General features: G+C 39.9%; 2 protein-coding genes across 2 annotated transcripts; both read left to right on the top strand.

Moving 5' to 3' along the window:
- The first annotated feature begins 1,556 nt into the window (after positions 1–1,556).
- foxd3 (forkhead box D3) lies at positions 1,557–3,591 on the top strand. Its single transcript, XM_041039523.1, has one exon. The coding sequence runs from the start codon at positions 1,944–1,946 to the stop codon at positions 3,138–3,140; it is 1,197 nt and encodes a 398-aa protein (XP_040895457.1). The 5' UTR covers positions 1,557–1,943; the 3' UTR covers positions 3,141–3,591.
- A 6,090-nt stretch (positions 3,592–9,681) lies between these two features.
- On the top strand, positions 9,682–25,423 carry alg6 (ALG6 alpha-1,3-glucosyltransferase). The gene is made up of 14 exons (XM_041039428.1): positions 9,682–9,861; positions 10,123–10,207; positions 10,578–10,667; positions 10,756–10,844; positions 11,072–11,154; positions 11,786–11,850; positions 12,337–12,522; positions 13,607–13,742; positions 16,609–16,694; positions 18,324–18,408; positions 18,730–18,800; positions 20,050–20,118; positions 21,785–21,977; positions 24,397–25,423. Exons 1-14 carry the CDS (start codon positions 9,780–9,782, stop codon positions 24,592–24,594), a joined length of 1,518 nt encoding a protein of 505 aa, XP_040895362.1. The 5' UTR covers positions 9,682–9,779; the 3' UTR covers positions 24,595–25,423.
- Positions 25,424–25,430: the final 7 nt, after the last annotated feature.

Here is a 25,430-nt window from a genome sequence, read left to right as displayed (position 1 = left end):
GGGCTTTTTAAGCAAGGTAATGTTTTCAAAATTAGTTAATGAAATGTGCTTTTTTTTTTTTTTTTTTTTTTTTTAAAGATGCATTCTTATTTTATCATGTGAATTAAATAATTAATGGTAATTATCTAATTAAGGGGGTGGTATTAGTAATTTTTGTAATAATTATAATAATAATACATTCTAAATGAAAATACACTCTGGCCTTTACTGTGTTTTTAATTGAGACAAAAAAGTGCACCTCTTGTAAGTGAAAAAAATAATCATTAATTCGGTTATATCTCCATTATTCATTTATGTTTATGTTTTCATTTATTCAAATTAAGCTTCTGACACACACAAAAGAGAAAGCAAATGAAAGGGGGAAAAAAAGAAACTGACTGGTGTTGATTATAGATATTTTCATTAACCTCCTAAAAAAAAAGACTCCCGATAAAAATCAATTGTACGTTTCAATCTCTTGTGGCAGATCATCGGAAAATCTCATTTTCTCTATTAACTACGCGTTTTCCTTTAAACGATAGCAACAGCAGATAGCCGCTTTGAATGTTAGCTGAAATACAAAAGCCTGTTCTTTCTTAAATTTTCTCACACGGCGCAGGGAACTCCTCTGTATTGGATGTGACATCCTCTCCCTGAGCCCAGCCTACACCGCTCACCTTCAATGCTTGTGAATAAATGCTCTCTTTGCATTCACCCGCTGCCCGCATTTCCTACTTTTTTCAAATGTAAAAACATGCAATGATTGGGGTCGTTAGCACCTCTTCCAAACTCTTAAGGAAACTCTTTATTCTCTCCATTCATTGTCGCCAGTGCTGCTGCTGTTGCTGCTGCTGCTCAATATCCTTCCCACCTTCGGCTAATCCTGCGGGAATAAATAGACTTGAATTCATGCTTTGCATTCGCTGCTTGGATTTACACGACGGGCTGTAAAGCTGGAAATATCGAGGCATGCATTTCAGCTCCAAATAAAGTAAAAAAAATGTTCAATCCTTACGCACTGACAAAGTCTCCTATACGCAGAGTAACATTCACGGAAACTGGTTTATATTAAATTGTAGAGAAAAAATAAATAAATCCATGCATGCACAATTTCACAAATATAGAGAAAAGTCAACACATAGGCTAAAACAACTTAAAGGAAGATTCCGTTGACTTAGCTGTCGTCGTTTTCATTCTGCAGCTTTCAGCAGAGTTTGTATTAGCAAAGTTAAAGGTTTGGATTGTTTTTTACGCAGCCACGTTAATGCGCATCAGATCTTTCAATCATGCAGGCCAATTTTCTCTCCCCCTCCTCCTCCTCCCTCTGCCACCGTTAAATGGTCTATGACGGACGAACACAGAAATCAGCGGAAAGCAGCACTGCTGATGTCCCATTGTTGACAAATCCATGAAACAACTCCAGTTTGCATGGTTTAACAGAGAGCAGAGGAGGGAGGAGAGGAGAAGAAAGGGGGCGTCTGTCGTCACCAAACCACGTGTCCTGCACTGATAGTATATCTTATACTGGGAAAAGTAATCTATCAGACAGATCTTTTAAAAGCTCCGGCCTTTAAAAGCAGCATGTGTCAACTCGACTTGGTTCTCCAAATATCACTCCTATAGGAAATATACGCACCGAGAAGGGACGTCGCAGCGCAGAAGTCGCAACATCTCCGAGCAACTTCGAGGCAAGACGCGCCGCTTTATACAGGCCTGCTCACTTACCGAGTGGAGAAATATTTGGAGAAGTTGAAGTTTCTCTTTGGCTTGACTGGCTGGCTGCCGGCTCAACCGTATTTAGATTTTGGGAGACATCCGATCTCTTGACAGGAGCGACCAGAAGTCCAACAGACCCGCTGTGTGTGCGCACTGACCACGCTGGTCTCACCTACTATCACACCCGGCTGCTCGGTTGTTTTGGCTCCGGAAGACTTTTTTTTATAAAAGTGTAAGTAAGCCGTGAGATGACCCTGTCTGGAGGCAGCGAAAGAGCCAGCGACATGTCCGGCCAAACTGTGCTCACAGCGGAGGACGTGGATATCGACGTGGTGGGCGAGGGAGACGAGGAGGGCATGGAGAGGGTGGACAGCGACTGCGACAGCCCGGGGGGAGGCATCCTGCACGACCTCCGAGGAGAAGCAGGAGACGAGGATGTGGAAGATGAGATCGAGGTGGAGAAGGAGGAGATGAGGTCCGGTGGAGGGAGTCCGTGCTGCGAGAGCTCCGGGGAGGGAGAGACTGGCACCGGTAAGGGAGAGGGTCACGACGGGAGCGCAGCGCCTGGAGGTGCGATCCAGAAGCCCAAAAGCAGTCTGGTAAAGCCGCCCTATTCATACATCGCCCTCATCACTATGGCCATCCTCCAGAGCCCACAGAAAAAACTCACCCTCAGCGGGATCTGTGAGTTCATCAGCAACCGTTTCCCGTATTACCGGGAGAAGTTCCCGGCGTGGCAAAACTCCATCCGCCACAACTTGTCCCTCAACGACTGCTTCGTGAAAATCCCGCGGGAACCTGGCAACCCCGGCAAGGGCAACTACTGGACCTTGGACCCCGCTTCAGAGGACATGTTCGACAACGGCAGCTTCCTCAGGAGAAGGAAAAGGTTCAAGAGAGTTCAACCGGACGTGCTCAGGGATCAGACTGCACTCATGATGCAAAGTTTCGGTGCGTACAGCCTTGGGGGGCCTTACGGGAGGCACTACGGGATTCACCCGGCTGCATATTCCCATCCGGCGGCTTTGCAGTACCCATACATCCCCCCTGTAGGACCCATGCTGCCCCCGGGAGTCCCTCTCCTGCCCTCGGCGGAGCTGAACAGAAAAGCGTTCAACTCTCAGCTCAGCCCGAGCCTTCAGCTCCAGCTCAACAGCCTGAGCACGGCCTCCATGATCAAATCAGAGCCGTCCAACAGACCGTCATTCAGTATAGAGAACATAATCGGCGTCTCCAGCGCCTCCTCGTCTTCACCGGGCGCCGCTCAGGCTTTCCTGCGGCCTCCGGTGACCGTTCAGTCGGCCCTGCTGAGCGCGCAGTCCCTCTCTCTGACCCGGACCTCAGCCGCGATCGCTCCTATCCTCAGCGTACCGTCAAATATTATTTCTGGACATGTTTTACCCTCAGCGACGGCGGCGGCAGTGTCCAAATGGCCTTCACAGTGACTTCAAAACAAGAAAAAAAAATAAACTCTTATTTTTATATAGAGACATTATTACTGGGGGAAGTGTGAAGAGCACAAATCAATAGGCAGCACTGGACTCTGTAGTCATGTAAAGACTGTTTAAACACAGAGAAAAAAAAAGAAAAAGGAGATATTTCTGTACAGGTAATATTTGTAAATATTTGTAAAGAAAAAAGAATGATTTTACCTGTTTGACTTTTACCTGTCTTTTTTCTTTTGTTTTGTTCTTGTTTGAGATCTGTGATAATTATTTTACATTTTCTTTTTGTATTGGAAGCTCAAGTGGACCCAGTTTTGGCTTCCTTTTCATACAAGACACAAAAAGCTCTGAAAAAAATAGACTGTTTATAATAAATAAAAAAAAAACCCATATGTAATTCTATGTAGCTATATTGTGTTGTAAACTGAATTTATTTGTAAATAAATCTAAGAAAGAATTCAAAACAAATTTTCATTATTAGAGTTTTTAAATTATTTTATAGATTTAACGAGAATCAGGTTCTTGTTACATAAAATTTCTATGCAGCTATTTTAAAAAAAGATCAAAGATATAGAAATATGACTTTGATAATCAAACATATTGGTATATCATAGTATTTATTACACAAAATCAAAGCTGGCTTATCTTGTGGATCTTATGTGCTTATATATATCATTTTCAGGCTTAATGATTATTAATATCGCCGAGTTTTCACAATATTAAAAATCTACATTTTTAATATGTTTAATTTAATTGGTAATAATAGCAGAGGTAACAGAGGGAAACTATATTGTTACGGAAACAGCTAATGTCAACAATATTAACCCATTCAGTATATTACGTAAAGGAATATTTTCAGTTGTTACTCTTTAAATTAAATGAGACCTGTTGCCTATTACATAAAAATAAGGAATGAAGAAAAATTACAACGGTAATTATACGGATTTTAAATTTAAAGAATAGGTGAAACAGGTTATTGCGTCAAAGTCACGACGGGATTTATCCTGAGATTTAGTGCAGATAAACCTCAACACTTACCAAACTGATCATTTGCTGTCTTAAACCTGAATGACACCATATTTTAGATGTTAAGACAAACCGTATGTGGGCATATGTGAAATAAATGAACATGTAGGAGTAAATAATAAAATAGTCTAATTGCTTTTAAATTATATTTCTGGTTGTTTTCCTGACAATGATCCCTGACTAGAGGTCACAGTTTAGACACCTTTTAATTTACCATTACATCACTGCTCGTATCGTTTTACAGGATATTCTGCGGCTTGGCCACTATAAAGGTAACAGTTTCGCAGTTGTGTCTGGCTAATCACTTTTACACAAACAGCAAATGGTGTGTGTGTGTGTGTGTGAGAGAGAGAGAGAGTGTGTGTACGTGTGTGTGTGTTGGGGTGGGGGGGGGTGTATACGCGCTATATTTATCTGATCCCCATGGGAAAGAGAAAAGAGTCTCTCTCGCTCTGCTTCAATTCACTTTCAGACACAGAAGAAGGTGCTGATGATGCACAAGGCTTCACCAATGTCACCCCGGTATTTATACGAAACATCTTCATTATTATTATTATTATTATTATTATTATTATTATTATTATTATTATTATTATTATTATTATTATTGTTATTAGCCTACGGTTATCAGTAATATTAGCGTAGAATAATGGTTCTGGATTATATAATTGTTGTATAATAGAATTACTTTTATTGCCAAAACTTGTCACATCAGCGCTCATCATTATCCGCAGTCGATGATTCCTCAAATCGAAACATTTAACAAACTAAAAAAAATAAATAAAAAAAATAAATTGAAATTATAGAAATCACAGGTTCTGTTCTTGGTTTCTTGATCATTTCTGTTATTATAATTTCTCTCTCTCCTCTATTTTGACTCTCGGGTATTTAAGGTTCTCACTCAAAGACAGTTTAAAGTGGCTGTTCTGTTGTTAAAAGGAAACATCTATGCACCTCTATAGGTGAGTTTCAGGGAACAGTCGGACAGTTTAATTTTGATTTAAACTGTATGTGGAAAAGCAAAAGGGGACATTGTCAAATGCAGCACCATGACTTCTTGTGGTAAACAAACAAAAAAGAAACATAGTCATAGTAAAAAAAAATGTTTGGAAAAAGCAGACATTTACTTAGCTGACACTTTTATAGCTATAATATCAGTTATTTTCATCTCTGATATATTTACGTTATAGCATGTGTGGTTGCAGCTTCCACAAAGCAGGGTCTCTCAGCCAGACTCTCATGCTCACATGCCTGTCTGAATAAGAGAGCCTCTAGTATAAATGCACAGGCAGTCTCCGCTCCATGCGTTGTGGTGGTGTCTGTGTTGCACCGGTGATGCTGCAGGCTGACAACACCTCGGAGGAGACGAGACTCGAGGCGCTAGGGGGCGTTAACTGACACCTCTGCCTCTCCCTTAAGGTTAACAAAAAATAAAAGAATTGTTTAGGAAGACATCACAACCTGAATTAATAGAGGACAAACCAACTCACACACTTAGTAAATCATTAACAATTTTTCAACCCACATTTTAAGTTGAATCAATCTTTAGAATTAGCCAATATAACTGAATATATAGAATTTACTTTAGGGAGGGGACAATGGAACAAACGATTAATAGGTCTAATGGTTCATTGGCAGTAGTTTTCTTTTATAACGATGTGCAACAGGGACGGTAAATATTTTGATCCACATTTATCAGTAATCAAAATATGACCACGACATCATAACATAATGGCATACAGGGGTATATATACCATTTTCTGTCTTGAAACTATCTTGAAAATATTATAAAAAGTTTTTTTTAAGACAGGCGATAATAACATTTTAAGGAAATATTTAATTGGATGATAGACACAGAGTTTCATAGACCTCTGCAACTCGTTTAAATCTGCATATGCTTTTGGTCAGTTCTAAATTGTTTTATCCAAAAAAAAAAAAAAAAAAAAAAAAAATATATATATATATATATATATATTTGTTTTTTCGTGTTATTTGCTGACACGTCTTAGAAGAGCAAACAGCCCCACTCGCGAGCGCACGCTCACTCAATAATGACCTGTACAGCTGCACGTGCTTGTGCACAGGTGGAGAAAAGCCTGGACCGTGGTTCCCACCGCTCCACAGGACGGTCTATATTAGTCTCGAGAGACAGTCCATAAAATGATAAAGTCCACACTGTGTGTTTGTTTGTTGACTTCAGTGAAGCCGTGAGCAGACAGAGCTTGTGCTCTATAAGTAAATTAGCCTGCATAGAATTAACATGGCAATGACAGTCAATTTAAACTTTTAAACAACAAAATAGTTTTAATTATGTATGTATCTATTTGATAATTATTACATTACCAAAGTATGATTGTTCATGTCCATCATAACAGTCCAATTAGCATGCATTTATGATGGAAAGAGAGGCCGTGTTTTATGTGCCTGTTTTCAAATACATATAGACTCAGCAGTTCAGGTTAATATGGCCCAAGTTGCTGCAGAAAACATACTCAGTTTTTACAAGTTCCCTTGTTTGTGGCAGCACTGGGGGTTTTCATGAAAATGGCGATAAGACATCTGGGGGATTTTTTGTCAAGAACACTAAGAGACACAGAAATTAGGATACAGTTGTTTGCAGTAAACTGATTTGGTTAGGAGGTTGAAAGATGGAGGTCATGTTTGCCCTCCATCTTTCAACCTCCTAACCAAATCAAAGGTTATCAGTCTGTGACGAAACCCACATTTCTCACTTGCATTTTTGAGATTTTCAAAGTTTGACAGAAAAAAATGTTAACACAAGACTAAGCAAGCTTATTTATTATTAGAGATAGTGCATGCAAACGACTCACTGTAAGGTTTTCTTGACCCCGAGGCCCACAGTTTCCCACACAAAAGTGTACGAACAAGTAAGAAAAACTTACTTGAAGACTCTGATTATTTGTTCAACCTAAAACAGTATCAAAGCATTGGGAGTTTACATGGTTGAGTGGTTACGGGCAGCCACACATTTGTGAATCACACCTATGCAACAACAAGGAGATGTAAATAATTACTCTGAACCTACTCTGAAGACAGATTACAGTGTTGTAAACAGGGTGTAAAACATGTCTTTTAGTCTGAATCATAATCAAACACTTTTGTTCAATGCTACTGACATAAGCCCACTGCCAAATGCAATGTGGCTTTTCAGAGTAAGTCCAGTGCAGCTGAGTGATCCTTTAAAAAGTCTCCTGAACCCATTTTCGCAATTTTTTTTCTCCGTTTACCTACAGTGTGTCCTTTCATGTTACTGCCATATCCAGGTGTAAAATGTCAGCATTTTTTTTTATCCTTGAAAGAAAAAATTGCTCCATGATATCATCTCACTTTGTCAAAACTTCACATTTAACAGGACACCATATGAAGATGGATGCACTGGCTTTGATGTAGCAGAGGGATTCCTATTCCATTTGTCCCATGCAGGATTTTAAACATCTGGTTGATGATTGAAGGAGTTACTGTGTTACCTGTGACTTTTGAATCAGAGAGGGCATGTTGAGTGTCACTGAAAAAAGACTGGATCATAATCACATTCTGCTTTCATTAAAAAAAAAAAAAAAAACTAACAAGGAGCAATCTGAGTTTTCAAAAAGAGCTGATGGTGAATATTAGTCCTCATATCTTCAAACTACATGTACATGCTTACTATGTATGGAGCAGTGTTTTCAACGGAATTCACTGATGGTGCAGTTAAAAGCATATCTGCAGTGAAGACATAGTGGTAGGACTTGTCTGTCTCCAGAAATTAGATGTAGACTGTAATTTTAAGTTATCACAGGATGATATACTCACAAGTAATTTTTCAAGAAAAGATCAACTCTGACTTGCTGTAGCAAACTAGACTTTAGCTATGATAGACAACAATGGCATTGGCAAGCAAGGCCCAGGCCCCCATAATAACTAGGTCATCCTCCACCACAAGCTATAGCCTTCTCCTGGGTGGAGATCACAGACAGTAAATGTAGGTACAGCAGTTACTGAATATTTAAAAAGGCATAGAGATGAAGCAATAAATGACAAAGTAAAGCTGGTGTGGCCAGGCATTAATAACTAATGGGAACCAGTGAGTTATAGGCTGCTGCCGTTGTAATGAAAGTGTCATTGCAAATCAGCAGTTGTCCGAGGTTATTATTATTTATGCATAATTGATGCTGGAACCACACGGAACACGTCTCACCCAACAAATCCCAACACCTTGGGAACAAAGACGATGGTGTCAACAGAAGAAAAGGTCACAGAGGAGAAAATGCCCCTGGGCTGAGATTTACATTGTGAGGGGAGGGCAAGGCGAAGCTGTTATAACCACACGTACATCTGTATACGGAAGGTTACAACAAACTAGTTGCACATGAGACCACTGATCTTCTTCTCCATACATGTAGCTGATGTTTTCTTAACTATGGTTAGCTGACACAAAATGGATATATAGGTGCCACACATGTAGTCAGACAAGGAATTGTGTGCTCTTGATATGTTTCTGGAACTTAAAGTATACATATTTGCTAAATTATATCTTAAGTTTCCTTTTCAGAACTTAGATGTACTATTAATTCAAGGAACTTTGCTTCTTTAATGGCCAGAGTTCCACATGTGCTGGTTATATCTGCCATTTAATCACTCATTTTTCTACTTTCACTAAATACTGCCCCTAATTTCCAGAAAAAGAAAAGTTTTGGAACCCACAAAATTTTATGTTAGGCTGACAGTTAATATTAAGTAATCTTGGTTTTAATAAGGTTAGACTGGGTTTTCAGAAATGTTTAACAATTGCAATAACTTGTCTTATCACTTTTAGATGTCTCAAAAATAACTAGTAACAAATGTAGCCTGTGTACTGGAGTGTTCAGTTTTTGTTATTGTTAAGCTTAAACTAACAGGCGTGTGCTAGCTTTATGATACTCATATTATAATTGAAGGAACAAGCAGGGGAAATTTACTATGCTGAAAGAACGAAATTCTCCTGTCAACGATTAATTGACAGTTCCACAGTCTGCATTATGTCGTAAGCCTATTTTGTTATATTACTAAACTTTTCCAGCAATGATAATTTGTTACCTAACGAAAGACGAAAGGCAACTTCCCATCTCAACCTCAACAAAAAATAGTGATGATACTTAAGAAATAGACATTTATTGACGCATGCTATCCAGCAATTTATCACAAATTGCCTCTCAACGGATGATGCATTCGTGGTACCTGGAAACCGTAACTTTTCCTGAATCGAGTTGTAACTACCAACAAACGACGACGGTGACAATAACCAACGGCGATATAACTAGACCTTTAACGTCAGACTAACAGTATTTTTAATTCTATCTGCCATAGCTCCGTTAAAAGTCGTTTAATAACGTTATTCTCGCCTCATCAATGGAACGATTGTTCGATGTAGTGAAAAAATGTTTTCTTCCAAATGCTTGCAAACGCCTCTTGACTATCCGCGTCTACGTCACATACTGTGCCCAATGAGAAGGTGAAACGAAGCCTTGATGGATGACGTATACAGGAAATGTAAACAGATTTCAAAACTGTCTCAATGAGCAGATTTTTATCGTTTATTTTTCCTCCAAAAGCTAATTTTTACCGGTTAAAGTTATGCAGACGTGGAGTCTCGTATCTATCTGCGTTTTGTTGGGGGTTGTTGTGCGATGGGGAGTTTCGTTCAATTCTTATTCAGGTAGGAAGTTTGTGGAGCTTAGCGTTAACGTGCTACAATCAGAGAATCACAGCTGCCTTTTACTGCCCATTTCAGTGTAGTTCATTTGTTTTTACTACTGACAGAGTTGGTTTACTTTTGTCAGTGTGTTGCGGTTAGCATGCAGTCACAGACTCAAGTAGCTGTCATTAGCAGCTACTTGTTGTGTGTTTGCTGTCTTGCTGTCATTCACTGAAGCAGGTTCACATTCACCAGACTAACAGCTGAATGATTTTTCTCCAGGGGCGGGAAAACCTCCCATGTTTGGCGACTATGAAGCCCAAAGGCACTGGCAAGAGGTGACCTACAACCTCCCTCTCCAGGAATGGTTAGTCTGATTTTCATTTGTTTACTCAGAGGGTCATGTTTAGGAAATTTAATCTCACCCAGGAGCTTGAAAAGAGTATGAGCTACTTTGGGTTTTGACGGTAACAGAAGTATTTAAAGGCTTGTGGTAAAATAGGGAAGCGTTTTAATCATGTTGGGGGATGTAGTCTCTGATGCTGGTGAATTACATTGTGTTATACAAGCAGTTGTTTCTATTATTTTGCCCACCCCATTAATATCAGTGAGGAGAGGCTAAAAATAGAAACACCTCTCACCTGCAGCACAAACTGTGTCCTCCAAAGTTAGCATACAGTTGAATCAGCATTTCTCTCAAATGGTGTGGAATTAGACCAACCTTTGTACTCTTACAGGTACTTCAACACCACTGACAATGACTTGAACTACTGGGGTCTTGACTACCCTCCCCTTACTGCTTACCACAGCTGGATCTGTGCTTATGTGTAAGTGTGTACGATATAAAACACCAACAGTAGTTTTTAAAAAATAGAGAGAAAAGTCTAAATTTAAATTATCAACATTTTCCTGCAGAGCCAAGATGATAAACCCTGAATGGGTGGAGCTCCACAAATCCAGAGGCTATGAAAGCCCAGCACACAAGTTATTCATGAGGACTACAGGTACAGGAAAATAAACCAACTCCACCAAACACTAAACTCTGTCTACCTCAATCTTAAAATCAGAATAATTTATTTACTTACAGTTCTTCACTTACCTCAGTGATGATTTAAAATGCATTACATCTGCTTAGATGACATATGGATGGAAACTTCAAATCATAAATGTGAAAATGTGTTTTAATTGCATTAAAAATTACATATGATATGGTTATTTTTATCTATTTCAGTCTTGGTGGCAGATTTGTTGATATACACCCCTGCTGTGGTTTTATACTGTTTATACTTGACTGATGGATCCTCTAAGAAAAAGGTAAAACACTTGCCTGTTATGACATCTAACAGTTGTTTTTTTTTATCAACTAAAGACCTCAATGAGCCACATTTTCCTCTTAGTCGGGGAACCCACCCTTATTAAAACAGATTAGAGCACTGGTCCACCAAATTGGGGAATTATGAAGTCATAATTGCAATATAATATGATAATATGATCTTATTACATTTCCAAGAAGTTACTGCATTTCAATGGGTCGTCATACGTTTTACACTGCAGTCGGTTTAGAAGGATAATTTCTGATGTTTTGACAGTGTCTTGCATTATCAAACAGTTATTACAAGACCAGTAGATGAAAGAGACACTTACTAGCTTTGTCTGAAAAAGGCAGAACTTGAACGGGTTATCCCAGCATGCATTGCCCTTTGATCAGTGTATGGCAGGACAGACTCCTGGTACCTAACTATGAATAAGAAAGCACTGTGAAGAAATAAATGAATGAATGAAGAAAACAGCTTATGTTTTTTTGATCTCTCTTTAAAACACGAAGCTTTGATGCCTCATTGACTATCACTGCAGCTATTAATTGTAGACCAATAAGCAAATTGTAATAAAATTTGAGTCATGTTTGCCACCCATCAACCTGTAAATGCTCTTCCTTTTTCTACAGGTTTCAACACTGTTCTGCTTCCTGCTCTACCCAGGACTAATTCTCATTGACTATGGACATTTCCAGTATCCTTTAAGCACAGTTTCATTTCTACTATTTAAAGTGTGTTACAATTATTGTAATATACATTGGAGACACTCCAAATACTGAGTTGAAGCCATTTCCTTTCAAAGGCCAGATCTTAATAGATATTGTGCATAATATATATATTTATTTTATAGTTATTGTATTTCATTCTTGTAGGACTGTATCTTATCCTGATAAAATGACACAACCTTCAAAACAACAAGATGCAATAAAAAAAAAGGGGGGGGGGGGGGGGGGGGTACTGACAAAAACCACAGAAACGACTCTTTGTGCCAGTTTTTTAAGCTGTTGTTATTCAGACACTAGAGAAATACAACAGTGAAAGAGTTCAACAAGACTGATCTGAACTTAACTGACACTGGATCAGCCACTGCTGTCTAAAGTGCTTGTCCCATATCAGCACAGAGTTGCTTACACACACTACACAGACACTTATAGTCCAGTATTGACCTCAACGGTATCAGGTACAATGGAGTGAGCCAGGGCTTTGCTCTGTGGGGGGTTCTGGCTCTGGGTCTGGGTTGGGACATGTCGGGCTCCATGGCCTTCTGCCTGGCTCTCAACTACAAACAGATGGAGCTATACCACGCTCTACCCTTCTTCTGCTACCTCCTGGGAAAGTGTGTCAAATTGGGTCTGCTTGGGAGAGGGTGAGTCTATTTATTTATTTGCTTCTTTTGTTTATATTGTCTTTCTTTTACTCTTTTCAGTCGTCCCTTCTTTATTTATTTATTTCTCTCTCCTCTCTCTCACTGGCAGTTTAGCAGTACGTCAATTAATTTGTCAAGAGCAACATGTAATCAACAATATTCTGCTACAGTTCCTAGATGACCAAAATAGTGAGAAACCAGCAGTATATCGGTCAAAGGTCAAGCCACAGTGCACTAACAAAACTTAGACCAAAAAAATGGAACAAGAGATTTTTTTTGTGTTGGAAAGGAAAATTGCTTTAGAGGACAGTCAGATTTTTAAGAATGCATTATTTGTAGTCAGTGATGGTTATACCTCATATCACTCCAGGTTTTGGTTAAAAGTGTCTCAGCCCAGGCTCCCCCTTGGAAGTCTTAAAAGATCAAGAGCATAAAACGGTGATTATTCAACTGTCTATTCATTAGTTATATAGTCATGTCATGCCGCACAGAAGTGTCAACTGAGTGCTCAAAGCAGATACGTAATGACAGTCTATAAGAGAGCAGTGTCCTCAGGAGAGCCACAGAATGACTGAGGTAATCAGATTGGATGTTGTTACTAGTGTGTCCAGTGTCTGTTTATCTAGTAACAATGTACCAAGGGCATTTAGTAGCAAATGGAGAGCTGGATTAGAAGAGCTGGGGGGAAGATATGTCCAGATGACACTCTGGCCATGCCCAAACTCCTCAGCTATGCCTGTGTGTGCAACTTAACCAGCAGCTTCACAGTTACAGCTGACAAGATATCCTGACCTACACTGAAGTCTTTCAGCTGATGCATGGCTTTCACTGCATTCCTCAACACCAGGGTCAAATCCCAAATTTAGGACTTGCAGACAGTGTGTACTAATTGTTTGAGCAATCCCAGCAGACACAGACATACTTGAACAACCTGCTGATGTCAACATGTGTATTTTTGGAAATTTCCATCAAAATATTCTTTTTAAAGTGTAAAAGTACAACTTCAGTTTTATTTATTTATGCTATATGTGACCCTTCTACTCTCACAGGTAATGCATGTCTCTGTGTGACCCTTTTCATGTAGGCTTTTCTTGTTGGTGAGAATTGCTCTAACAGTGTTGGTGACTTTTGCCCTCTGCTGGCTGCCCTTCCTGTCTGACCCCAACCAGGCCTTGCAGGTGGTCAGGAGGATCTTTCCCGTGGCTCGTGGTCTCTTTGAGGTACAGTAGAATTTCTTGAATCAAAACTCAGCCTGAAAATCACAACTGAGAAGAAGCTTGAGTCTTCCAGTGAGAAATCAAATATAATGAAAATCCTAAAATTATCAGTAACATAAAATAACAGATGTGGGATTTCTTGATAATGGCTTTACTGGTACTGTAGGAATTTATGCTTAACCCTGTTTGTGCAGGATCAATCAAATTACAAAGGAGTTAAAGCTCTCGTTTAATTTGGGTTTTTAACAATTTACAGCACAAAGCTGTGACCGCTTCTTTTATGAAAGTCAGGCACAACTTGTGTTGTTACACACTTGCAGCACAGTGAACACCCTTCCACCTTCCAGTGCTTAGCCGGTTAGAAACTGATACCCTGCAGGATCAAAGAAAACATAGGAATAAAATGGTGAAAGGCCAGGAGATCAGTTTCATTCTATCTCTGGGAGGTGTTGGGGTTCGGGATGTACAGTAGAAGGATGTAGATAAATCTAACTAATTTATGGCCGGGTATTTTCAGCACTTCATAGCACAGCCATGCACTATCCATATGGACTGATGAGCAGGGCCAACTCTACACTTAAAGGCGTAGAAGAGCAGATCCGACAACTGCTCCCTGCCACTGACTTACTTCTTTGGAAAGCATATGTTAGACTGTTTTATAGCACACATGCAGATTTGTATGCTGTGGACACTAAGTCATGGCCTTTGAGAAAAAATGAGGGACAGGAATATGATATTAATTACAAAGGAAAGCGACAGTGAACAGTGAGAAGGGGATCTGCAAACACTTCCACAGCTGGCAGCGTTAAAAGCTGTCATGGAAGAAGCAGAGGTAAAGTAACCGTGTGTGTTTCTGTGCTTGAATGTGTGACTGACAGCTTAGAGGCCAAGGTTTGCAGTTCTCATATCTGAAACCCTCTAACCCCCCTCTAGTCCCGCTCCCCAAGGTGGCACCCACTGCAAGGTGTCATGGATGTGAGAAGTAATTGAAAATTCTACCAGGGGAGTGGATGCCAGCGTGCACCGCGGCAGTATTTGTTCAATGAAATGATGCAAACATAATACACAGGGTGTGAGAGACACTATACTCCCCTGTGACGACAGCATGAGAGGCTGCCGGGGTGAGTCGTCCTGAACTAATTGTGAAATTGTGCACGTAAGCAGAAGCTTTGGACAAGGGGACAGGGGTGAGAAGGGGTGGTGGGGAAGGAGAGGGCTGGTGACTGGTGGTCCCGGCGGCTTCTGGGAGGGAGCAGTTGTAAGTTTACCCACTGAGCTGCATTCTGACGTCTCACGTTGCTGTCTGCTCACAAAAATGGCACCAAATGCTTCTCCCTGTGAAATTCCATGCTAGCTTATAGGTGAAGGAGCCACACTGCCCCCCCCCCCCCCCCCCATACATTTGCCAATGGGACCCCCCCCGCCCCCCTGCCCCCCTCCCATTCATGTGTTGCCTTCAGGCGGTGTTCAGGAAAATTCCCGCAGTGGTTATTTGGAGCAAGGAGGCAAAGAGGAAAGAGAGAGGGAAGGGACTGAGACAACACAACACTGGACGGCCCAGTGCTGCTGACTAGGCTGCCATTAAGATCCACACAGCTGTGCTGTGAGCAGCTGTAGCACAGAGGAGAGAGAGGAGGCCAGAAATAGGCATCTAGACAGGGCCACACTGAGAAACTATCCACAGTGGGATCGTAAAGCTGATCTAGGCATACTGTCTCTATGTTGTGTGATATCATGGTGCACAGTGGCGGCTTGAGCCTCAATATCATCTGATCCCTGCACAACTGCTTAAGCGCTTAAATCAACTGAATCGCACAGCAAGGCCCTCCTCATCTGATCTCACAGCTTATAAACGCGCAAGTACTTTTTGGCTGACATTACAGTTGTAACATACCTCCCGCATCCTTCACAAACCATAAAGATCTGCTTTTCCAGATTCATAAAAACAATATTCAATTCAATTCAATTCAATATGAGCAGGGTCCAACATAAGAGAAAAATTTAGGATGTATTCATTAGAGCTGAAGTGATTAGTAAATCAACTGATCAGTTGATCTACAAAAAATTCATCTGCTGCTCTTTTGATAACAGACTGATGGGATTGTTTCAGTCATTTTAATCAGGCAAGAAAACATTCTCTGTCTCCATCTTCTCAAATGTGAGAAATTGCTGCATCTCTTCCTTTTTATATCATTGTCAAATTTAATCTCTTGGAGTTTTGGACTGTTGCTCAGACAAAACAAGTAATTTGAAGATATCAATTTGTATTCTGGGAAAAATGATTTTTCCACAGTTTTTTTCCACATTTTATAAACCAAGCAATTCATTGATTAGTGAAGAAAACAACTTGCAGATTATTCGATAATGAAATTTACTGTACTTGGAGCCCTAGTTTTCATTAAATATAATTATTTCTTTTGTTCAGGAACTTTAATTATGTAGGGAATTATTCAACATAATAATAATACAACAATAACAATAATAACAATGATAATAATAATAATAATAATAAAGTAACTCTTAATCTTAAAAATTGTATTATGTATTTTGTAGCAGTGCTCTGTGGTTGGTCTGTATCTGCTGGTTATGCAGAAACTACTCGGGTTTGACACTTGACCTTGTGTCCCCAAGTTTACAAATAAGTGCCATGCTTTTTCTGACAAGGGAGTAAATTTATGATGGAGGGTTACTTACAGATGTCTCCCTGGAATGCCCTGAGGTATTTTTATTGCTTTCTCAGTGGGGAAATAATTACTTAAAGCAATGCCACTTATTTGCTTTCTCTTCAAAATGGATTTTTGAATAGAATTTGTTTGTTGCTGTGTTTGAATGTTGTTGTATTTTCACCTGACATAATGTGTGTGTACAGGATAAGGTGGCCAACACATGGTGCAGCTTGAACATCCTGATAAAGGTCAGATCCATTCTGTCCAGTGAGTCTCAGCTCTACCTCAGGTAATCCCTCTATCTATCTATTAAGCTTTCACTTTTTCCCCCTAATTTTTTACTGTTGTTTCTTTTTCTGTGTCGTCAGTTGCTCTTTTCTTGACTCCTTCCCTCCTGGCTCTTGTTTTCACTTACTTTCAATTCCTGGGAAAGCAGAGCTTGCCCAAGGGAATGAAGACTGTGATCCAGCGGAATGGAAATTAGATCATCCCTTAAGGAAACATCTTGTGAGGAACTTCAGAACATGAAGTCACAGCTGTTTTTGGAAATGTGGTGACAAGAGTTTGAATTGCCCAAGGAACCTCTAAAGCATGTGTCATATACAGAGATAGAAGCAGAGTCAATCAAACTGATAACAAGATTTTCTTTTCAAAAATATTATGATGGATTATATGATTTATTATGTTGTATTATAAAGTGAGGAAGAGAAAGAGGGTGAGAAATAAATGGTTCTATCAAGTGAGAACATGTAGTAAACATTAAGCACTGCTTAACCTTCAGTATCTCTGCCTACTGTTCCACAGTGCATCCCAGCAAGTCTTCTTCTGTGGCATGTTATTTTGAACAAAAGCTGAAGACCTGTGCAGTCAGAGAGAGAGAGAGAGAGAGAGAGAGAGAGAGAGAGAGAGAGAGAGAGAGAGAGAGAGAGAGAGAGAGAGAGAGAGAGAGAGAGAGAGAGAGAGAAATAGTCAGTGCAGCAGGTCTGTCATGGAGGAGCCTGCTTAAATAACCTGGCTAGCTAAATTTAGGAGTCCTGTGTTCGCAGCATGGACACGTTTCTGCCAGACTGCTAAGACCAGGGATCAAGTTGGACTACTTTGACTGTTGTGCATTTCAAACAAATGAAAAACACTCTTGTCTTTTTGGCGCAGGCACTGGATTGCTAAATGCTCTGGTGTGGGTATACTGTGTACATAGAATGAATCAGCTGTGAAAAGTGATCCATGTCCTTCCGGACACAAAACCCTCCCTTACACATAACACACGCATAACACACTCACTTTCAAACACACTGAATACCCACTGACTTGTCTTTTATTACTACTGTCTGTCTTTCTGTCTCTTTATCTAGCTATTTCTATCTATCAGTGTTCATATAATTCTCTCTGTCACTTCTGTAAATGGTAGTACAAACACATTGTTGCCCTCACACCTTGAACTAATTCACTGCCCGACCTCTTAGCACATTTATACACATTCACACTGACACATAGTCAGTCTCTTCCGGTGCCTCTGCCCCCAGCAGGTGACAATTGAAGGGTTAAACTAATGCCTGGTAACCCTAAGACAGGGCCAGTATTTGGACATTTCCCACATAGCGGGGGTCTTAGTTGCAGAGCAGGCGGTGTCTAAAAAATAACGAGATGGTTCGACACACTGAATGTCTGCAACTGACATCAAAATCTGATCATCTAGTGCCACTGACTAAAAATGAATCTTGCTTTGTTATTTGTGAGTGTTTTGTTGTTCTTGCTTTTATGTTGTCAACAAGTCTTCCACAGTATATACTGTATATTTTTTTCTACTGCACTACCACTTCCTCTTCCTCTGGGGATTTTCAGAATGTTTGTGCACTTGACTGTTGTTGACAATGCTGATGTGAGATAATCTAAATGCTCATTTGTTTTGTTTTCCCAGTTTTGCCTTCACTCTCCTGGCAGTCCTACCTTCCTCTATCAGACTTCTGACAAAGCCAACATTCTGGCAGTTTAAACTGGCCTTGGTGAGTGTTTTTGGCATGGATTACACCAGCCTGTCTACTGTAACTGATTTCTAAACAAAAGCAGCCAAATGCACCGATGCTCCCTTTATAGAGAGACTAGACAAGAGCTTTAACACAATATATTTAATTTAATAATTTTCATGTATTTGATACCTTTTTGCATTTCACTGTCTTTTCTAACATAGCATTAAATATATGACATTAAGGTGAAAATTATTGATGTCTTTTTTTTTCAGTGGTTTGATTAAAAGTATTCTAACAAGTATTATTGTTCAGTAATAATAGTATTTGTTACATTGGTTATCTCATTGCCACTTTTAGGCCAATTCATCTCTGGCATTTTTCCTCTTCTCCTATCAAGTCCATGAGAAGTCCATCCTCTTGGCTGCCTTGTAAGTACAGAGAAGATAACTATAACTTTTTGAGGTTTTGTCCCACTGGATGACATGCAACAGCAAGGATGGTAAGGAATGTAAATGGTACTTTCTCTATCTTGCAGTGGTATCTCAAATATTCATGAGTATAGATTTAATTTCTACTCACAAAGGAGCCATTCGCCATATCCCCTCCACAAATCTGAAGTTATGTCTTGCAGACTGATAATAAGTTGAATACATGTGCACTTTGTTAAAAGTGACGTCATTCTCCTGCTGTACTCCCAGAGTCGCAGAGGAACAATCTATTTAAGTACAGACTTGCTAACTGAGAGGTTGTTCACCTCTGTCATCACACTCTGTGCTGCACAGACACAAAACCAGCCGTGCCAGCTTCCATTGTCATGATATGTGCTGTGGTGTGTGTCAGTGTTGGATCATATTTAACATACTAAATGCACACGTGAGTGTAAGATGTGCATGTGTGTGGTTCATTACCATTTACCTACATATGTATAAAGCTGTAGGCGGGGAGCAAAGCCTAGATAGATTGAACAGCAAGGGATTTGGTTCCTAGATCTGGGCTCATCTATTAATCTAGATTAGGGCAGATTGTTGCTTTATTAACTATTGAGTTATATCTCCCACCTGTCCCCTGGAATCAATCAGTAATGCATGTCCCGGGATTAGGAAAGAATGGCAGGCGGCAGCTCGGGGCGTTGTTTGTGCAGGATCAATTATTGGGCTGTAACAGGATCGCCAAAGAGCACTGGCTGTAATTATGGGCTCAGGGACCAATGGAAAGTGCCCCCCTCGGAGCAGAGTGTGCGACTAACACCGACACACGCAGCCAGGTTCGGTTAACAACAGGCGTACTACACAGATACACACCATTCAGTAATACATTTATTGCAGTAAACATTTGGAGGTCTTAATTCTGAAACTGAATACTATGTTCCAATAAAGGTTGGGTTTTTTAGCTGTGATTACTGGAGATTTTACAGCACTAAACATGTCAGAGCAGTTACAGAAAAAGGCTTTCACTGATGTTTAAATAAAGTGGTACAACAAACTCTGACTGTCTTGTGAGCAACTGTCAATAATTGATTCCTGTAGCTTTATTATTATATACACATGGTATGGGTTCACATCCAGCTTCAGCCTAACATTGCCCCACTCCCCATCATACTGTAAACTAATATTTAATATTTGGTATTTACAGCAGATTGTGTTCAATAGTGATTAAATCAAATGTTGCTCTTTCTAGGCCTGTCTGCCTAATCCTGAATGACTTGCCTCTGATGGGTATTTGGTTCCTGCAGGCCTCAACATTCAGGTAAGATTATGTGGAGGAAGGACCACTTGGACAATAGATGATTAAAAGATGGATACCTGTTTTAACTGAATAGATTTTTGGTAGAATCTAAATGAGAATGGAAATGAATTTAATTTCCTTGTTTGGTATCCATGCTCATTATAACATTTTGTGCTGTTACCACCTCAACCTTTAGTCCAAGCTGTTAGTGGGGTTGGGTTTTTTTTTTTTCATATCATTTATATGTTTTCCTTCAAAGTAATAAATTAGTCTGCATGGACGGGTATGGTTAAACATAAAGGTGGCTAACAGCCAAGCATTTGTGTACTTTGCTGTTGAAAAAATGTTAATTGGTCGGTCACATGTCTGCTCAGAACTGAACTAGGACTTGTTCTTAGTTTTGTGATGGCTGTTTCAGCTAAACACCAGCAGCAGGATACCAGCACCTTTGCTGTAGTCCCCTCATGTCTTTAAAGATGGACAAACTGTGCAAAAAGAGACATTTTTTTTTTATCTTGAAGGAAGGTAAGCTTATTCAGACAAGATTGAGACAAGCACAACTTCCCTCAAATTTTAAAGTTTAGATAGAAATGAATTGGCTAAGTTGCCCTAGAATACATAACATCAGTGGCCATGTCATCTCTTCCTGTCTCACAGTCTATTCTGTCCCTCGTCTCTGCTAACTATCAAATGAGAAACAGCATAGAAATAATCCTAAAAAGCTAAATGGATCTGCGATGTGGGTTGAGCTAAGGACCATGAATGGAAAAGACAAGTAGTGCTGCAAATGCTCCATCTAACTTTCACCAGCTGTTGTTAAATTCTTCCGGCAGCACTAATTGTTGTGCGTGTGGTTTAGTATAAGGATATCTGGGGATTACAGGGCATAGTCTGCATGCCTGCCGTCTAAGTGTGCGTTGTGTGGGGACAGGAGGTCATTCTGTAGCTGCTTCCCAGTACAGTCTGACTTGGACGCATTATCTACAGACTCTGCCTCTTAAAAAAAAAAAATACATCTTTTGTTAGCATAATTGGCTGAATGGATGCTCAACCATAGCAATTTTAAGAGGACATAATGCAGCCAGTCTGTTTAAATTGAAGAAGTATGTATTTCTCAAATGTTAAACATTTATCTACTGAATGGAGCTTTATTGTTGGAGTAAAAATCAGAATGAGTGGTTTGTTGTGAGTGGATAGGTTTGTATAAGGTGAGGTGATGTGCGATTTACTATGAGTCAACTGTTGTTCTTGTCCATGCCCCTCTGCTAAACTAAGATAAGCTTGGCATGAATGTGAGAGCCATCTCTCCCCAGGGGACATAAAGCTTGTGCGGGCCTGTTGGATAAAAGCTATGTGGTTTCTTGTTGCCCTTCTCTCAATAAACTTGATACTGTACTTAATGATGTACTGTTGGACGTAAATGAAAATTTGTTATGTGTGTGTTGTCAATATATATCCTTAACACTCACTTTCATGCTATGTATAATACTGTTGTACAAGCGTGTATCAGAGCTCCGGCTACACTTTGCGTTCAAAAAGGGGAAGACTTCTGCAGTGGCTACATCTGCATGTGAATCTTGCTTCGTTCTAGGCCATTGTACATTGCTTCAGACAAAGACATCAGCAAAAATGGCTAAAGTCTAAACTGTAAATGCACCATTGTTCTTGTCCTTGTCCCTCTGTGCAGCATGCTGCCTCTGTTTCTGAAGGACGGTCTGCTGGTGCCCTATGTTGTGACCTCACTGGCCTTCCTCATCCTCAGCGTCTATCTGCTGTCTGCACTGGAGCACTGTTCAGAGGAAGAGCTGAGACTGGGTGCCTACCATAAGCTGTTTTTCTGCCTGCCTAAAATGGACCTGGCCTGTATAGTGAGATGGAAGGTCAGTATTTAAGCCCTGGAACACTGACTAATGGTACAATACTCAGCACTGATTTTGTGATCTGCAGGTCAAAAGACATCTAAATGTCTGTGTTACAACCAGAATAAATTTGGTTGTAAAGTAAATCAAGATGATAGATGTTTACTTAACATGTAATCAGGATTTGCTACCTATGAAAATCATAATAATTTAATTCTGGTGAAATAGTTCCATGTAACCCACATATCTACAAAATGCAGAACATTATTCTGCATTAGGAGCCATATGTTGCACAACTGAGACGTGTGTCTAACTGCTGGAGAAGAAGGAGCATATTGCCAACTCCTCAACCATGTTATTAAAAACAGATATAACATTATTGCCCTCAAAAGGGATAAAGATTATATTATGTGGTGTTGTGGTTTATGTCAGTTACATCTTGTAGTTCAAAAGGTAGAGACTGCAGTTGTAGTTGTCATTAGTTGTTAATAAAGGTTGGTAAAGGTCATGCGAATTATTCAAATCCTTTAACACAGGCAGGGATTGCAATAGTGCATGTTTTCATCTATGTCCAACACAGACAAATGGCATAGACATAAATACTTTAAAGCCCCTACGTTCAGATTTATTCTGCATCTTTCAGTTAATTCTGATGGCACACGTTTGTGTTTGTAGAAAAGTGAGACAATCCCAGTGAAAGTCGGTGTGATCTATGTGTTCCTCTCAGCCCATTAAGTTTTCCTGCGTTAGCTGTGGCATGTGTTGCTGTCAACCACGTTGCTTTTTGATGCAACCGCTAGGAGCCACTAGAATCAAAAAATTTTTTTAATCCTGCACACGTAAGTGTGTTTTCTTGTATGCCGTAGGCTTGCTTCGGATAGGACACATGCTCAGTGACAAACAGTGAACAAAGCAGACCTTTTGCTGCTTGATTAGTAGTTAATAGTTCATGTCTGCTCTTGTACGCTGAAAGAGGAGGATGTGCAGCTGATGCATTTGTAATAAGAAGGATAGTGATTTCAGGATCCCAGGTGGCTTGTACTTTGAAAGTGGCACTAGACCTAAATTGCAACTGTGTGAGAAGATATACCCAACTGTATAAATAAAGATCATGTGCCGCTGTAAGCTGTGTAAGCTGTCCAGGGATGAAAGCCGCTGCCAGGCAAAGAATTATTTATCACTTATTTAAGTTTCCACAGCGTCTGAAGTGGCTGCACCGCCAGCCCCTTAGCGACAGGGGCACCGATAGGGTGTCAGAGATTAAGAGAAGGTGTCTTTTTATAGCACATGTCATTAACACAGGTTTGCCTAGATATATTTATTTACACAAGCAGCATAAATAGCGAGCCCCGATGATGCCGATAAGGTTTCATGGGTTTGGGGTAGTGAAGGCGGGTGTGGGCATGAGGTGGTTCCTCCATCTTACTCAGCGACTTATCTATGGGTCATAAAGCCCAAATAGACACCTGAATGATCTCACTTTCACCATCCCCTCTGTTTGCTGCTCTGTGACAGGATAAAAAGTGGCTTTATCGGCCAAAAAATTTAAATCGCGTGTGAGTTTGGACAAATTACATATTTTGTTTATTTTTGACATGAAGCCAAATGTTAATGCACTTTTTCCTTTTTATTTCATAAACATAAAAAAAAAGAACAGTAATTGGCATGTGCAAAAGTTTGGACACCCCCTCTTTGGCAGATATGACAGCTTGCAAATTTGCTTATATTCAGTGGAATCCATTCTGCCCTCTATCTGTACAGCCCTTCCTGTTCCACTGGCTGCCACACAACCCCAAAGCAGAATATTTTCATCCTTATGTTTAACAGTTGGCAAGCTGTTCTTTTCATCAAATGCTGCTCCATAGACATCAGTTTGCTTAATTTTCAGATCCTCAGTCAGTTGCTAAGAGGAATCAATGGTTGTTGAGTGTTACCACTTAACAGCAAGGTTTGAAGACTCAGACTCAGACTTTTTTTTAAGTTCATAAAGTAAAAAGAACCAGTGCATTAACTTTTGAAGAATTTTCTCATTTCTCATGTCTGTTTGCTGCAAAGGTTGTATTTACTTAAAAAAAAAAAATGTCAGTGGTCCACCGGTGCCCAAACTTTTGTATGAGCATTTTATGATGTGACTGAGGTCACAAGATGACAACTTAACAAACTCCATCCTTGATGATGATGAAGATGATGAAGACCATAACATGTAACTGAAAGATCTGGAAAAAGCCAGTGTGTAGACCTCGAGGTAAGATTATTTTGCCAAGCTGTTATGTGATCTTTCAGCTGTTGTTTTATGGAGCTCTAAAGTAGAACCTGACCATGGCTATTTTATCTTAGCCAGAGCCTTTATGGATTTTAATGTGAACTCAGCATTTTCACACAATCTTGAGGCCTTGGACTTATTTGAATCTGACGATCTCTTTCTTTCTCTCTGTTACAGTTCTACATCAGCATTGCAGCCATGGCTGGTTTGAGCATTGTGAGTGTAGCTGTGGTCCCACCGCCACACTTACCTGACTTGTTTCCTGTGTTGGTGTCTATCACTGCTTTCCTGCACTTCTTGGGGACATTTATATATTTTAACATTGTTCAGTTCAGCGAGCCGCCCAGCAGAAAGAACCAGAAGAAGAACAACTGAGTGATGCCGGACCTCAAGGTTTTGAACTAATTTTGCTTCAGGAAAGCCAGTGTTACACTTTGGGGTGTATCTCCTCTTAATGAGCATGATGCCTTTCACTCATGCCATCACGTACCAAACACAAATAGCACAAGTGCTTATTAAGGCATCTTGTTGGCTAATAAAAATCACTGTACTGCAAAATGCAAATTCAGAGGAGCTGTGACATCAAATAAAAGGAAAGGGTAGTCATATTTTTCCAGTTTGGACCAACTGATTTTGTGAAATTCTAAAATGAATAAAAAGTCACTAATTTTAGCTTTTACATGTAGTTAATGTATTTCTCCTTTAACTACATGGCCTAGTTCATGAGAAATATACCTCCTGAATTATTGAATTATTTTTGCTTGGACCATTGATACTTCATTCTTCAAACTAGACTATAGCTATGGCTTCAGTCATCTGGGGACATCACAAGTAAACATGCAGTAGATGAGCAGTGTACAGCCCAAACATTTTCAGAGAACTCAGTGCCTGTAAGTTTAAGCTACAGGAGGTGGTCACAATAATAGGAACACCTGTTTTAATGTTCAGTTATTGTTAAGACCGTGGCAGATTTAATTTTGAGGTAATGTTTGAAGCCATAGCTGGGGGTGGGGTTAGGTTTAATGATACATTGTGGTGTTCATGTTATTTTGTCCACCCTCAGCACTTGCTCTGGGGATTGTGCTTAAACACACATCTTATGGGACTGTACTCAGGTCTACTAGTTATGGTTGTTCATTATCTATTCATGTGAACTTTTTTTTTTTTACAGTTTTCTACTATATATTTTTATCCATCGTTGAAGTTATTTT

This window comes from Toxotes jaculatrix, chromosome 6 (assembly GCF_017976425.1).
Source record: "Toxotes jaculatrix isolate fToxJac2 chromosome 6, fToxJac2.pri, whole genome shotgun sequence".
NCBI classification, from domain to species: Eukaryota; Metazoa; Chordata; class Actinopteri; family Toxotidae; genus Toxotes; species Toxotes jaculatrix.
The sequence above is the reverse complement of the archived record's forward strand: the minus strand, read 5'-3'. Positions and strand labels throughout refer to the sequence as shown.

Excerpts from the sequence above, each read along its gene's own strand:
- foxd3 (XM_041039523.1), top strand. The coding sequence starts at position 1,944 with ATGACCCTGTCTGGAGGCAGCGAAAGAGCCAGCGACATGTCCGGCCAA.
- alg6 (XM_041039428.1), top strand. The coding sequence starts at position 9,780 with ATGCAGACGTGGAGTCTCGTATCTATCTGCGTTTTGTTGGGGGTTGTT. Across the intron at positions 10,668-10,755 it reads AGCTGGATCTGTGCTTATGT|AGCCAAGATGATAAACCCTG; the intron begins GTAAGTGTGTAC and ends ATTTTCCTGCAG. Across the intron at positions 21,978-24,396 it reads CCTGTATAGTGAGATGGAAG|TTCTACATCAGCATTGCAGC; the intron begins GTCAGTATTTAA and ends TCTCTGTTACAG.